The 16,700-nt window shown below is 43.7% G+C and overlaps 1 protein-coding gene across 1 annotated transcript; it reads right to left on the bottom strand.

Annotated features, from left to right (window-relative positions):
• Positions 1-10,759: 10,759 nt before the first annotated feature.
• LOC117523005 (trace amine-associated receptor 13c-like) lies at positions 10,760-11,909 on the bottom strand. Its single transcript, XM_034184422.1, has 2 exons — positions 11,770-11,909; positions 10,760-11,573 (listed from the first exon to the last, which is right to left on the bottom strand). Exons 1-2 carry the CDS (start codon positions 11,907-11,909, stop codon positions 10,760-10,762), a joined length of 954 nt encoding a protein of 317 aa, XP_034040313.1.
• Between the last annotated feature and the right edge of the window lie 4,791 nt (positions 11,910-16,700).

Below are 16,700 nucleotides of genomic sequence, written 5' to 3' on the forward strand. Positions count from 1 at the left end.
TTATGCTTGAGGTCACGCAAGTAGTCATTGAACCAAGGTGACTGTGATTTGGGGGCATGGTTTTAACATCGGTGGTGCAATCATGTCTAGTGTAGTTTTGATGCATCGCCGTAGTGATATATAAGGTTGTTGTTCCACTAAAGACGGCAGCGAAACTGTAAACTTAAGTGAGTGATCAGAGACCACCGATGGAAGAGTCATGATGTCAATGTGTGTCAGTGTGACAGCAATACCACGTGCGAGAACCAAATCCGGGGTATTTCCACTAATGTGCGTTGAGTCCTGAATGCATTGCTGAAATCATAATGCATCCACAATTTCCATAAATGATTTGCAGAGGGGATCAGAAGGCTTATTTATATGAACATTAAAGTCACCAATAATCAGAACGTTATCTGCACTAGTTGACAAGGTAGAGATGAACGCACCAAATTCATCTAAGAATTCAGAATATGGGCCAGGAGGCCTGTATACAGTGACAAAATAATACGGCTGATTTTTATTCTTCTGACCTTGGCAATGCATAACATTGTGGGCAGAGCAGAGAATCAGACGTTCAAATGAATTATATTTGTGACCTCCAACAGCTAATAAGCTAAACCTAGATTTATAAATAAGAGCAATACCCCCGCCTTGCATCACATCACGAGGGATGTGACTAAATGTGTACGCCAGTGGGCAGGCCTCATTTAAGGGGAGGACAGCTGTAGGTGATGATCCATAATTAGATCATTAATCAACAATGATTTTGAGGATAGTGATGTTATGTTAATGAGACCCAGACTAAGGACCTCAGTGGGGTTGACAGTTGGACTGTTTGGGTCTAGTCATCAACAGAAAATAAACAGGAAATATTATTTTGGCATGACATTTCTTACTTGTGCGTGAGATTGATGTTGAAAGCCTGACTGTCACGTGAGATGCATGAGAGTTGGCACCCCTGTGGACACCACATACTTTACACTATTCTCCTTTGTTGACTGAGTCATCCTGTTGCTTATGAACCCGCAGGTTTTTGTTGTTTTTTTTTGTTTTTCTTTCTTTCATCTGCCTGCTCACACCCACAGCAAAGCTTTAGCCACCTGCTCCCGTGATATTTGCATTGGGTCCCACAGGACCTGGGTGGACCCAATCTCAAGAAACAGGTTGAGTTTGAAAGGAGTCCATAGAAGACTGTGTACTGCTGTGGGCAGTAAAATATGCCAAAGTGAAATAAACCAACCAGAGAGAAAGATGTAGAGAATGGCAGAAGATATTCCACCACCACTGCCCAAGTAAGAAAGACACATAAAAAGACGGTAACTCACCACCCAAAGACACAATTTTGTCCCACAAAACACTTCATGGATGAGGAAATACAAGTGGTGCAAGATGAACTTAACCAAATAGTCAAGGACAACATATGTCCTCTCACATAGCCCCCACTGCATCACCAAAAATAACCCTCCTCAGTGATCACAGAATACTGCAGTGAGAACAAAAAGGAGAAGTAGGAATTATTCACCACCCCAACCACAAAACAATACACAGACGTACTCAGACTCACAGCAGTGGGAATTCCAAGGAGAATTAGTCAACAAGACTGAGGAAACAAGAATAATGGACATGCAGGAGCATCTTAAACTGATCAAATTGAAGGAGGACAAAAAGATCCAAAGAGTAAATTCACCCCAGAATATTTAAAGAGAAGAGGAACCAGACTAAGGAAGAGGAATACTGTGCCACCAGTGATGGGGAATTTTCTGAGTATTCCTAGAAATCCGGGTATTTACTTCTGTGGCCAGTGTTTCCGAGCTATTTTTGTTTTCCTGGCCCGTGCCAGATTTAGACTGTGGTCTCATTTCTTGATGCTTGTATATGTAAAAGCATTTGGAAACGTCTCTGATGAGACGCCATTGTGGATGTTAAGTCTCAGGGTTTTGCATCCTGATCTGAGACTGAAGGATAAATGTCATGTGCTTCCGCTCATCCACACAGCAGCTAATGAGAAACGCCATTACACGTCAATTCCGTGCCGTGTTGAAACTACAAACCGAACTGATAAAATGTTCTGCTGCAGGGAGACGATTTAAAGTTCATCTGAAATAAATTCAAAAGGTCCAAAATGCTGATTTCACTTTTTTAATCATAGTTTATTTAGAACGGCTGACACTCATATTAAAGTGGATATGACACTTAAAGACAACATAGTCTTATTACATGTAACAAAGGTTATATAATTCAGTCAACCTAAGCGTTTTGGGAAAATGGACGCAGTTCTCCCGTTATGTACAACATTTGAACGTCCCCGCCACGTAAAAATCTGCACACCCCGTGACCAGCTTCCTGCTAAGCACAAAACCAGAAATACCTCACTGCCTGTAGACCATATCGGCTCGGTTTGAATGTTTGTCCGAAAGATACGGCTCGAATCTGTAGGATCTAATCACTGCTGCGACATCCTCAGGATCCGAGTCAGTCTCGATTTCCTCACAGAAACAATCCACACTTGAAGTCAGAAAAGTTCTCGATCTCATCACTGTCCATGCTGAGGCCTCTCTGTTCTTGTTGTCAATCGAACAGACAAAGATGGGACTCTACAGGCTGTGACTTAATGGCATCATGTGACCGCTGGTGGAACGCTGCCATCTCGCTTTCCAAGAAACACACTTTTGAGAAGCTGTGCAAACTTTATTTCTCAGTGATAATGACTAAAACCCCTTTCAACTTACTATACTGTATGTATAGTTTTGATATTTATATCAATTTTACCTAGTTTTTTAGGTGTCATATCCACTGTAACACCCCGTCACACCTTGACGTTTTAGCTAGTTTTAGCTGACCATATTAAAAACATTGGCATACGCAGGTGTACGTCTAATACGTTATAGTTAAGTTTTGTATAACCTAAAAGTACGTTGAAGCGCGCTGATATACGTCATTATACTGCAGGTACATTGAAAAAAAATTGGACATGCACAATTTTTTCGAAGCATGCGAGTGTATGGTTGATAAACACCTCATACGCAGGCCATAAGTTGCAGGTAGGTTATGCGATTATTGACACACGTATCTTGTAAATTACTCATAAATTGAAATATGTCCATTGATGCTGTCCATTGATTGGCTGAAAGCTGCAGTCCTCATGAGAAAAGTTTAGAGTGTTACAAATATTAAAAATATAAAGTCTTAATCTGACCTGTTTCAGTTGGATTTATCATCACAGCCTGACAAAAACGTATCTACATACAATGCCCTGATTTTGGAAAACGACGTCTGAGAATATTTTGGTTCCTTGTCGTGGCTAATGAAACGTAGTGTTTTAAAAGAAGTTCCTTTGTGTGTTTGCTCCTGGTGCATTCTCAGCCTGAACCAGAGAACGTCACAGCGCCTCATTCATTCATGTCCGCGTTTTCCACAGACATCAGTAGACTCTTCAGCATTCTGTATGCGATGAAGATTAATCTCATGATCCACCATGACAAAAGTAAAATAAAATTTTTAAAATGTTAAATTACTCTTTTTGCCTCCGTGTGGAGCGAAGAGGACGTGCGACAGCATACATGTGCTCGATGACGTGCTTGTCAATATCTACAGTAGTGTTCAGAATAATAGTACTGCTATGTGACTAAAAAGATTAATCCAGGTTTTGAGTATATTTCTTATTGTTACATGGGAAACAAGGTACCAGTAGATTCATTAGATTCTCACAAATCCAACAAGACCAAGCATTCATGATATGCACACTCTTAAGGCTATGAAATTGGGCTATTAGTAAAAAAAAAGTAGAAAAGGGGGTGTTCACAATAATAATAATAGCATCTGCTGTTGATGCTACAAACTCAAAACTATTATGTTCAAACTGCGTTTTTATCAATCCTGTGATTCACTAAACTAGTATTTAGTTGTATAACCACAGTTTTTCATGATTTCTTCACATCTGCGAGGCATTAATTTTATTGGTTTGGAACCAAGATTTTGCTCGGTTACTAGTGTGCTTGGGGTCATTGTCTTGTTGAAACACCCATTTCAAGGGCATGTCCTCTTCAGCATAAGGCAACATGACCTCTTCAAGTATTTTGACATATCCAAACTGATCCATGATACCTGGTATGCAATATATAGGCCCAACACCATAGTAGGAGAAACATGCCCATATCATGATGCTTGCACCACCATGCTTCACTGTCTTGACTGTGAACTGTGGCTTGAATTCAGAGTTTGGGGGTTGTCTCACAAACTGTCTGCGGCCCTTGGACCCAAAAAGAACAATTTTACTCTCATCAGTCCACAAAATATTCCTCCATTTCTCTTTAGGCCAGTTGATGTGTTCTTTGGCAAATTGTAACCTCTTCTGCACATGTCTTTTATTTAACAGGGGGACTTTGCGGGGGATTCTTGCAAATAAATTAGCTTCACACAGGCGTCTTCTATCACAGCACTTACAGGTAACTCCAGACTGTCTTTGATCATCCTGGAGCTGATCAATGGCTGAGCCTTTGCCATTCTGGTTATTCTTCTATCCATTTTGATGGTTGTTTTCCGTTTTCTTCCACGTGTCTCTGGTTTTTTTTTTTTGTCCATTTTAAAGCATTGGAGATCATTGTAGATGGACAGCCTATAATTTTTTGCACCTGCGTATAAGTTTTCCCCTCTCCAATCAACTTTTTAATCAAACTACACTGTTCTTCTGAACAGTGTCTTGAACGTCCCATTTTCCTCAGGCTTTCAAAGAGAAAACCATGTTCAACAGGTGTTGGCTTCATCCTTAAATAGGGGACACCTGATTCACACCTGTTTGTTCCACAAAATTGACAAACTCACTGACTGAATGCCACGCTACTATTATTGTGAACACCCCCTTTTCTACTTTTTTTTTTTTTACTAATAGCCCAATTTCATAGCCCTAAGAGTGTGCATATCATGAATGTTTGGTCTTGTTGGATTTGTGAGACTCTACTGAATCTACTGGTACCTTGTTTCCCATGTAACAATAAGAAATATACTCAAAACCTGGATAAATCTTTTTAGTCACATAGCACTGCTATTATTCTGAACACCGCTGTACATGCACCACCTGCCAAACAAAAGGGTTCTGCCACCGGCAGAAAACCCAAACCAAGCCAGACTTGAAGCTTCCAACCCGCACCATACCGAGCTATACCGACCCGGACCTCTCAGTGGAAAGTAAATCATCAAGGTGAGACAGGGCCATAAGTCTTTGATCTTATTATGTTTTTGATGGACTTCGTTGTCATTTGACATTATTCAATTTATTTCACTCAAATCAGAATCTATCTTTTGACTGAATTTCCGAGGTCTGTTAGAAAAGTAACGGACCTTTTTATTTTTTGCAAGAACTATATGGATTTGAATCATGTGATTGCATCAGCCAAGCTTGAACCTTCGAGCGCATGCGTGAGTTTTTTCACGCCTGTCGGTTGCGTCATTTGCCTGTGAGCACGCCTTGTGGGAGGAGTGGTCCAGCCCCCTCGGTGGATTTTCATTGTCAGTAAATTGGCTGATCGACTGCCACTTTGCTTCATCAAAATTTTTTCAGAAAGTGTGAGAGACAGCCAGGTGGAAACCATTTGGAAGATTCAGATGGCTTTCGGTGAAGATCTAATGGGGATCACACAGATTAAGGACAATTACAACTGGATTAAAGATGGCCCACAGCGGCTGAGGGCGCACCGAGCGGCGATTGACAGGCTCAAAAGACCAGATCATTTCCAAAGTGAACGCTTTGTTGATCCGGGACGTCATCTGACTACCAGAGAAATGGCAAGACAGCTGGACATAGCACTTTTTCGGCACATTCCACTGTTACAGGAGTTTTTGTAATGGAAAGAGGAGTGGAGAAATTCGCCATGGAGCCGCTCATGGCGCGGGACGAAAGCACCTCCGTGTTGGTCTCACAGGACAAGCCCCAACATGCCCAGCTCTTGCACCATTCAGAAGATTCAGATGGCTTTTGGTGGCTTTTCAGTCGTGTGACTATCCGAGAAATTGTGGACGAGCTGGACATACCACAACATGTCCTGTGAGGCTTCATCACGGCGTTGCTTTTTTTCTGTGCAGTGCGGCTCCATACCAACGCGCGAAGTCCTCTGCACTTCTGTTCATGACAAAAAAGTGCTGATGTCAAACTCTCCTGCCATTTCTCTGGTAGTCAGACGACGTCCCGATCAACAAAGCGTTTACTTTGGAAATGAACGGCACATTCCACTGTTAACAGGAGTTTTTTGTCATGAAAAGACGTGGAGGAATTCGCACGTCGGGACGGAGGCGCAGGGCACAGAACAAAAAGCAACGCCGTGATGAAGCCTCACAGGACATGTTGTGGCATGTCCAGCTCGTCCACAATTTCTTGGATAGTCACACGACTGAAAAGCCACCGAAAGCCGTCTGAATCTTCTGAATGGTGCAAGAGCTGGGCATGTTAGGGCTTGTCCTATGAGACCAACACGGAGGTGCTTTTGTCCCACACCATGAGCGGCTCCATGGTGAATTTCTCCGCTCCTCTTTCCATTACAAAAACTCCTGTAACAGTGGAATGTGCCGAAAAAGTGCTATGTCCAGCTGTCTTGCCATTTCTCTGGTAGTCAGATGACGTCCCGGATCAACAAAGCGTTCACTTTGGAAATGATCTGGTCTTTTGAGCCTGTCAATCGCCGCTCGGTGCGCGGCGCGCCCTCAGCCGCTGTGGGCCGTCTTTAATCCAGTTGTAATTGTCCTTAATCTCTGTGATCCCCATTAGATCTTCACCGAAAGCCATCTGAATCTTCCAAATGGTTTCCACCTGGCTGTCTATCACACTTTCCGAAAAAATTTTGATGAAGCAAAGCGGCAGTCGATCAGCCAATTTCCTGACAATGAAAATCCGCCGAGGGGGCTGGACCACTCCTCCCACAAGGTGTGCTCACAGGCGAATGACGCAACCGACAGGCGTGAAAAAACTCACGCATGCGCACGAAGGTTCAAGCTTGGCTGATGCAATCACACATGATTCAAATCCATATAGTTTTTGCAAAAAATAAAAAGGTCCGTTACTTTTCTAACAGACCTCTTACTTCAAACTGTCTCCATGCAAACTGTATATATTTATTTATTGGTTACTTGATGAACAGTAAGTGCAGCTTTACTTGTATCAAATTTTATTTTTGTTCATTTTAAGACACTATTAATTGTTATAAAAGCACAAATTGCTGTAGTCAAATGTTTAGATAAATGTAGAGATGGAACAGTTCCAGTCCAATGCAAATATGTGGTTTCATGAAATAGTAATAACACTGTATTCTAATCCATGTGACAGACTGTGTATTATAGTTCTGCCATCTTGCCAATATGGGAAAATATGCTGTTATGACTAACATGAGCAAGAAAATGGGCTTGAGAAATAGCTCTCATGTACTTTATTCATTTCACCAGATTGCACCAAATTGTATGTAATATTTTAAAATAATGGATTCATGTGGATGACCAAATTTTGTCCATTATAATGGACAATTTTCAAGATGCGCCGCCATCTTGAAACCAAGACTTCCAGTTCGTGAGCCTCTCGCTTGCGTTTGGCATCATTAGAAACTCAGCTGTCAGATTTCCACGGAGTGAAATGGCCACTGGAGGCAAATTCCACGCCATATCGGAAAGTAATTTTGTTGTCATTGTTGTTAACCCACAAGGAATGAGGAGTGCTGCCGTGGTCTGAATATCGATCTAAAGCCCCGGTCACATGGCACTAATGAAGGACACTGAAGCCAAACCGAAACAAGAAATCTGGACTTGCGTTGACTTTCACATGCATCATTTAACTACAGTATATTTACTTGTTCTAGTACATGTACTGCTCTGATGAATCACATTTTCACAGAATAAAACTTGTAATTTAAATAAAATGATTTCTTTAAAACAACTTGTTTTCCTATTTGTGAATTATTTACCATGATACATGTAACTTGATCTACGAAAAGACACCACTCAACAGTTTTTGTTGTGATTAACGTGATAACTTGATGTACCAAGAGACACCACTCATCAGTTTTTGTTGCGATGACCGTGATAATTTGATCTACGAAAAGACACCACTCATCAGTTTTTGTTGTGATTAACGTGATAACTTGATGTACCAAGAGACACCACTCATCAGTTTTTGTTGCGATGACCGTGATAATTTGATCTACGAAAAGACACCACTCATCAGTTTTTGTTGTGATTAACGTGATAACTTGATCTACGAAAAGACACCACTCAACAGTTTTTGTTGCGATGACCGTGATAATTTGATCTACGAAAAGACACCACTCAACAGTTTTTGTTGTGATGACTGTGATAATTTGATCTACGAAAAGACACCACTCAACAGTTTTTGTTGTGATTAACGTGATAACTTGATCTACCAAGAGACACCACTCATCAGTTTTTGTTGCGATGACCGTGATAACTTGATCTACCAAGAGACACCGCTCATCATTTTTCGTTGCGATGACCGTGATAACTTGATCTATGAAGAGACACCACTCATCAGTTTTTGTTGCGATGACCGTGATAACGTGATCTACGAAGAGACACCACTCATCAGTTTTCGCTGCGATGATGGTGATAACTTCGTCTACGAAGAGACACCACTCGTCAGTTTTCGCTGCGATGACCGTGATAACTTCGTCTACGAAGAGACACCACTCGTCAGTTTTCGCTGCGATGACGGTGATAACTTGATCTACGAAGAGACACCACTCATCAGTTTTCGTTGCGATGACCGTGATAACTTGATCTACGAAGAGACACCACTCATCAGTTTTTGTTGCGATGACCGTGATAATTTGATCTACGAAGAGACGCCGCTCATCACTTTTCGCTGCGATGACCGTGATAACTTGATCTACGAAGAGACACCGCTCATCACTTTTCGCTGCGATGACCGTGATAACTTGATCTACGAAGAGACACCGCTCATCAGTTTTTGTTGCGATGACCGTGATAACTTGATCTACGAAGAGACACCGCTCGTCAGTTTTCGCTGCTGTGACGGTGATAACTTGATCTACGAAGAGACACCGCTCGTCAGTTTTCGCTGCTGTGACGGTGATAACTTGGTCTACGAAGAGACACCGCTCGTCAGTTTTTGCTGCTGTGACGGTGATAACTTGGTCTACGAAGAGACACCACTCATCAATAGTTATTAGTTTTATAGTTTTTACAGTGCGCATGCAGATAACATTTTGATAATGGATCAAATACGTTTGGCAGAAAAAAAAAGGAAGATGAAATTTGACCCGGTCATTGATGAGGTGCAGGATTCACTGTAGATGTTCGGTGCCTCCTGACTGTAACTAATGTTACATACATATGTCACATCGGATAAATGTCCCGTCCGATCACATTGTATTTCCATTAAAAACCCCAAGCAGTCAGTCTGGAGGTGCAGAGGTACCGATTAAAGTTCAGCTCTGACACGCCCTGATTTGTGGAAAGTGGGATCGGAGTCATTTCTGTGATTAAAAGTCCGACAGTTTCTTTTTTTTTTTTTTTTTTTTTTTTCTTTCTTCAAACCATGTTCAGACTGGGACCTGAAGCCTGACGTGCACCTGTAAATCAGACACAAAAGGCTGTGATTTGACACGTTTCTGCTTCTAGTCCTGCGTCTCGCACTGTGGGAAGTCCTTAAAGCGACAGTATCACCTCAAAATCTCTCATCAGCTGTTAAAATTTTCACTGAAGACCAGCTTAATTTTTTGAACCATGTCCACTTCGATGTGTCTCACAGGTTTAGAAAAAATTTTGATCAAACAAAGCGCCAGTCTCTCAGCAACTTCTCATAAAGGAATTCCGACGAGGGGCTGGACGACTCCTCCCACAAGGAGTGCTCACAGGCGAATGACGTCACCGACAGGCATGGAAAAACTCACGCATGCGCATGAGGGTTCAAGCATGTCTGACGTAAAAACATATGAATGAAATCCATATAGTTTTTGAAAAAAATAAAAAGGACCTATACTTTATGGACAGACCTCGTACTGTCGATGCAGGAACTGTTCAACATTTGACATTTCCTGCTTCACTGTGGAATCAAAGTTTGGCACTTCCTGTTTGGGGCTCAGTGTACCATCGAGCTTCGTGCCACTGCGTGGCGCTTCACTTGTATTAGGGCAAGTTAAAGAACTTGCAGAAATGATTTATAATCTGGTATAAAAATTTGCAACATGTAGTGTTGACTGAGTAATGCCTGTTAAATAATCCATCTCCTGACTGTCCATTCTTCCTCCTCAGTGAAGATAAAGTTGGGCTTGTCCTTGTTGCTGGACTGAGAGGCAAAAGTTGAAAATTTGTAACTTTTGTTGGCAAGTGCTGTTGCAGTGCGGGGTTGCTGCACGCACTGCCCGAGGTGGCACAATTTATCCATCAACTTCTCATTGATATTTTCCTTTTGTCTTCATAGTGTAGAGTCCCAGGTGTCCGGCCCGACATCCAAATGCAGCATTAAAGTCCTCTGGGCAGAAACGTCTTTTTCTGTTCTTCGTACTTTTGTCATGTTTGACCTGTTTACAGTGTGTTATGTTTTTGTGTGAATTTACAACAGTCACATTATGAAATGAAATTGTCGTATGTGCTGCAGATATTTGTGTTGTCTGTGTTTGTGAACATTTGTAATGTAGTTACCAGTTGAACTGATGCAGCAGGTGCTTTGTATTTGCTTTCTGCAGTGTTGTCTTAAATTAGAACTGTACTCGTCCTCTGTCAGCATTCTATTTAAATATTTTGATATATACGTCACTTCTATTCACCGTACGTTGTCCTCAGAGGATCCAGGCTTCAGGATCTGACCTGTAACAATGAGTTTAATGGATTTTCTGAACCAGGGGTAGAACAAAGCATAGATCAGAGGGTTCAGAAAGGAGTTAAAACAGAAGAGATAGCTCATGAACGCCCCCACCGGAGAACTGAGAGCAAGGTCAACTGCAAGAGAGAAACAATAAAATGGACAGAAACACATTAGATACACGACGACAACGACACCCAGAGTCCTGGCTGCTTTCAGCTCTGATTTCTTGGTTTTTACGTTCCCTGATGGTTTGTGTGTGAGCGCTGTAACGTGAGAGCGCATGGCACGAGCCTGAGACACAGCCACCACAAACACTCTCACGTACAGAACCATGATGACAGAGACGGGACCGATAAAGTTCACAACGAGGTCAACAAGTCCGGTGGTCTTGTTAAAGGGAATGAAACACTGCCCACGGCAGGAATGATAGCTGTCGTGTTGACTCAGCTCAGCTTTGGTAACCAAACTGGTGTAGAAAAGAGAATAAAACCAGCACAGACAAATGCACAGTGAGGTTCTTCTCACAGTGACTCTGGCAGAGTATTGCAGAGGATGACAAACGGCAATGTAACGGTCCACTGATATGAGGACCATGTCTCCTACTGAGGCACAGATAATGATTAAGGACACAAAATTATACACAGAACACATGAGGTCACCAAAAAACCAGCAGTCTGAATGTTGTAAAATGTCACCGGGCAACACAACGAGGCCCACGAGGACGTCTGAGACGGCCAGAGAGAGGAGGAGGTTTGAGGGAAAGTGAAGCTGCCTGGAGAGAAAAGCAGAACGCACAATCACTAAACGTAAGATCAGATCATAATTAACAGCAAGCTCATTAGAAACAGCTGGTTATAATTTGCATTTTAATGTGAACATAATTAAAGTGCTGAATATAAACCCAACACGTCTCGCAGTATGTTTACTGACTGTATTTTACAGCCAAAAGCTGTAGTTTGAGTTTGTACCTGAAGTGTGAGACTGAGATGATGACCAGCAGGTTGAGAGTCACAGTGAGCACAGAGACGGAGGACATCAGGATGGGCAGGAGCACGGCTTCAGAACCAGAAGGTGTTGAGAAGTTGTGGAAAGCAGAGCTCTGCTCCATCCTGGGTCTCCATCATCAGAGAGGAGAAGCTGCTGAGCTCTGGCAGCTTTCAGACCAAAACTCAGTCACAGCTGCTTTATCTCTTTCTGACGTCCCCTTCATCCTGACACTCCTCTATGGACACTGGTGTCCTCTTCCTTCATTATTCTTGCATCATCGGCTTCATCATCCTCTCTTTGCAGTCTGAACTTTTACCTTTTCTCAGTCATAAGAGGAACAAAAATAATAATTGAGGATGTCTTGGTTAACTTTTTTGTCCCCATCCTGAACCCAGTCTCATCTCATCTCATCTTCAACCGCTTATCTGGGATTGGGTCATGGGGGCAACAGCTCCAGCAGGGGACCCCAGACTTCCCTCTGACTGGAGGATCCCAAGGCGTTCCTAGGCCAGTGTGGAGATATAATCTCTCCACCTCGTCCTGGGTCTTCCCCGGGGTCTCCTCCCAGATTGATGTGCCTGGAACACCTCCCTAGGGAGGCACCCAGGAGGCATCCTTACCAGATGCTCAAACCACCTCAGCTGGCTCCTTTCAACGTGAAGAAGCAGCGGCTCTACTCTGAGCACCTCACAGATGACTGAGCTTCTCACCCTATCTCTAATGCCGCGTTCATACCGGGCGCAACGCGAGCAACAGCAGCAACAGGTTGCCATGTGATCCCTATGGAAGGACACGTTTTGGCACCAAGCTGTGCAGCATGATGCGATGGACGTGAATGAAGCGACGCAAGTGAAGCGATTTTGAGCGACTGGCGCATTTGTGGCACGATATTGCGTCACGTCACATCTCGTTGCCCTCCTCCCCAAGTTGAAAAATCTGAACTTTTTCATCTTGTCACGCCGCGATAACTAATCAGAGACTGAATATGTAGTGACGTGGAGATGTCTGGAGTTTGACTGAGTTGGATGTGAACATGTCCTGTATTTGGTAGCAGCCTGTGAGCAGGACTTATGTGCCTTTTGTCCTTTATTTCACAATTATGACAGAATTTTTGGAGCGAGCAGCAGCCCCACAGCAGGGGGAGCTGTTGTGTGGGCCGCCAGAAGAGGAGGTACTGCTGGCCCACCACCAGAGGGCGCCCTGTCTGGAGTGCGGGCTCCAGGCACCAGAGGGCGCAGCCGCCTCACAGGAGCAGCCAGGGTGACAGCTGTCACACATCACCGGCAACAGCTGTTACCAATCATCTGATCGGCAGGGGTATATCAGCAGGACGACGTCTCCACCTCTTTGCCGAGATATCGTTCTACCTGGAAGGTAATAATCTCAGCTGACTGCTTGACAGTAACCTTTGTGATTTTTGTGAGTGATTGCAGACTTTTTTCTCCGAGAGGTGGAGGTAGCTTCCCTGCCGTGCAGGTTGCTGGGTGCAGATGCGCCCACGTTTAATTGTGTTCTTGTTCCTCGCCAGCAGTACCAGGTCCGACACGCGGAGGCAGTGGCCACCTGGGCGTTCGGAACTTGGCGGCTCCAGTATTCCCGGGGTCCTGTGGCGGAGGAAACCGTATGGTTCCGGTTCTACTTTGGAGAGGCGTCTCCTATCTTCGAGCCTGCCCACACGACACCATTGTGAATTGAATTTTGTCCATTGTTGTAATTTGTTGTATTTGTTGTGCACGTTCGCAACAGTAAAGTGTTGTTATTTGACCTATTCCATTGTCCGTTCATTTGCGCCCCCTGTTGTGGGTCCGTGTACTTACACTTTCCCAACAGGAGCTGAGTTTTTTTTTTTTCTCTTTTTTTTTTTACGTACTCGCGCGAGCGAATTGTCCGTGAAGATTATTTTATTAACTACACAGATGTATAATAAAACAAATGGTGACTGGTTTCTAAACACAATTATGACAGAGTTTTTTGGGGGAAGAGCGAGAGCAGCCCCACAGCAAGCAGCAGAGGTTTTTTTTCTTCTACGTGTGCGCGTGAGCGAATCGTCCCTGAAGATTATTTTATTAATTAACTACACAGATGTATAATAAAATAAATGGTGACTGGTTTCTAAACACAATTATGACAGTTTTTAGAGTGAGCAGCAGCCCCACAGCAGGGGGAGCGGAGGGTTTTTTTAATTGTTTACATGTGCGCGCGTGAACGGTACAGGAGGTCCTCAAACTGGGTCCTGCAGAGGCGGAAGGACTGCTGAAAGCGGCCGTTATCCAGACGCTGCTCCTGCAGCAAATAATGATACTCCCCGAATTGGGAACGTCTCATGACGTTTGTCAGCTTTCCACAACAACTCGCTCCGTGTGATCAAGGTCCGTCATGTTAACTTGACTGACAGCCGGAGCCGGCGAGCGGAATGGAAGCTCCTCCTATTTGATGACGCACTGGAGTGAATTTTTGCAGTGATAGCAGAGCGACACACCGGGCAATGGTGGCGTGTCCATCGCCATGCGACCAATGCGAATTTGTGGTGTCTGGTCGCGCCCGGTGTGGAAGCCCATTTCACCCGCTTGTACCCACGATCTAGTTCTTTTGGTCATGACCCAACCCTCATGACCATTGGTGAGAGTAGGAATGAAGATTGACCAGTAGATCAAGACCTTCGCCTTTTGGCTCAGCTCCCTTTTCGTCACAACAGTACGTTAGAGTGAATGCAACACCGCACCTGCTGTGCCGATTCTCTGGCCAGTCTCATGCTCCATTGTCTCCTCACTCATAAACAAAACCCAGAGGTACTTGAACTCCTTCAGTTGGGGTGAGACCCCATTCCCTACCCAAAGTAGGCAATCCATCGGATTCCTGCTGAGAACCATGGCCTCAGATTTAGAGGTGCTGATCCTCATCCCAGCCGCTTCACACTCGGCTGCGAAACGATCCAGTGAGTGTTGGAGGTCACAGGCCAATGAAGGCAACAGGACCACATCATCTGCAAAAAGCAGTGATGAGACCCTGAGCCCACCAAATCTTGAAACTCTCCTCCCCTGACCACTGTGTGCTTAGGGTCATTGTCCTGCTGAAAGATGAATCGTTGCCCTAGTCTGAGGTCAAGAGCGCTCTGGAGCAGGTTTTCATCCAGGATGTCTCTGTACATTGCTGCATTCATCTTTCCCTCAGTCCTGACTAGTCTCCCAGTTCCTGCTGCTGAAAAACATCCCCACAGCATGATGCTGCCACCACCATGCTTCACTGTAGGGATGGTGCCTGGTTTCTTCCAAACATGACACTAAAGAGTTCAATCTTTGTCTCATCAGACCAGAGAATTTTGTTTCTCCTGGTCTGATAGTCCTTCAGGTGCCTTTTGTCAAACACCAGGCGGGCTGCCATGTGTCTTTTACTAAGGAGTGGCTTCTGTCTGGCCACTGTACCATACAGGCCTGATTGGTGGATTGCTGCAGAAGGTTCTCCTCTCTCCACAGAGAAATGCTGGAGCTCTGACAGAGTGACCATCGGGTTCTTGATCACATCCCTGACTAAGGTTTTTCTCCCCCGATAGCTTAGTTTAGACAGGCGACCAGCTCTAGGAAGAGTCCTGGTGCATCCGAACGTCTTCCATTTACAGATGATGGAAGCCACTGTGCTCATTGGGACCTTGAAACCAGCAGAAATGTTTCTGTACCCTTCCCCAGATTTGTGCCTTGAGACAATCCTGTCTCTGAGGTCTACAGACAATTCCTTTGACTTCATGCTTGGTTTGTACTCTGACTGTCAACTATGGGACCTTATATGTAGACAGGTTTGTGTCTTTCGAAATCATGTCCAATCAACGGAGTTTAGCCCAGGTGGACTCCAATTAAGCTGCAGAAACATCTCAAGGATGATCAGTGGAAATAGAAGACACCTGAGCTCAATTTTTAGCTTCATGGCTGCGAATTCTTATGTACATGTGATTTCTTAGCATTTTTTTTATTTTTAATAAATTTACAAAAAAAAAAACTTTTTCTCATTGTCATTATGGGGTATTATGTGTAGAATTTTGAGGGGAAAAAAAATTAATTTAATCCATTTTGGACACTGGTGGCCACAGATAACCAAAAATTAAACTTAGATAACAGATAATCAGAAAACTGAAAAGTTATCTTTGATAAAGATAAAACAATAAACCACCCAAAAATGTTTCAGAATTTACAGATAACTGATAACCAATAAATTCCAGTATCGTCTCTGGTACATTTGCAGCTACTAAGAAACTGAGTTTGAGTTTTAATGCCATGATTGCTTCTGGTAGCATCAAAAGCGACAACAGACCCAAACAATAAACCCATGCTTCTGTCTTTGAACATCATGCCCCCTGCTGGAAGCTCTTGTTTACGACATGGCTTCCAGCACAGAAGCAAGCTAAGCGCAGCCACAAAGCCCAGCTCTCTACCCAATCACAACACTCCGGTCAGACGGAGGTCTTGGAAAATAAATCAAATCAATTTTATTTATATAGTGCCAAATCACAACAAACAGTTGCCCCAAGGCGCTTTATATTGTAAGGCAAAAGCCATACAATAATTACAGAAAAACCCCAACTGTCAAAACAGCCCCCTGTGAGCAAGCACTTGGCTACAGTGGGAAGGAAAAACTCCCTTTCAACAGGAAGAAACCTCCAGCAGAACCAGGCTCAGGGAGGGGCAGTTTTCTGCTGGGACTGGTTGGGGCTGAGTCAGGAAAAAGACATGCTGTGGAAGAGAGCAGAGATCAATCACTAATGATTAAATGCAGAGTGGTGCATACAGAGCAAAAAGAGGTGAATAAAAAGAAACACTGGGTGCATCATGGGAACCCCCCAGCAGTCTAAGTCTATAGCAGCATAACTAAGGGATGGTTCAGGGTCACCTGATTCAACCCTAACTATAAGCTTTAGCAAAAA

The sequence above is a fragment of the Thalassophryne amazonica genome, chromosome 13 (genome assembly GCF_902500255.1).
Source record: "Thalassophryne amazonica chromosome 13, fThaAma1.1, whole genome shotgun sequence".
Classification (NCBI taxonomy): Eukaryota; Metazoa; Chordata; class Actinopteri; order Batrachoidiformes; family Batrachoididae; genus Thalassophryne; species Thalassophryne amazonica.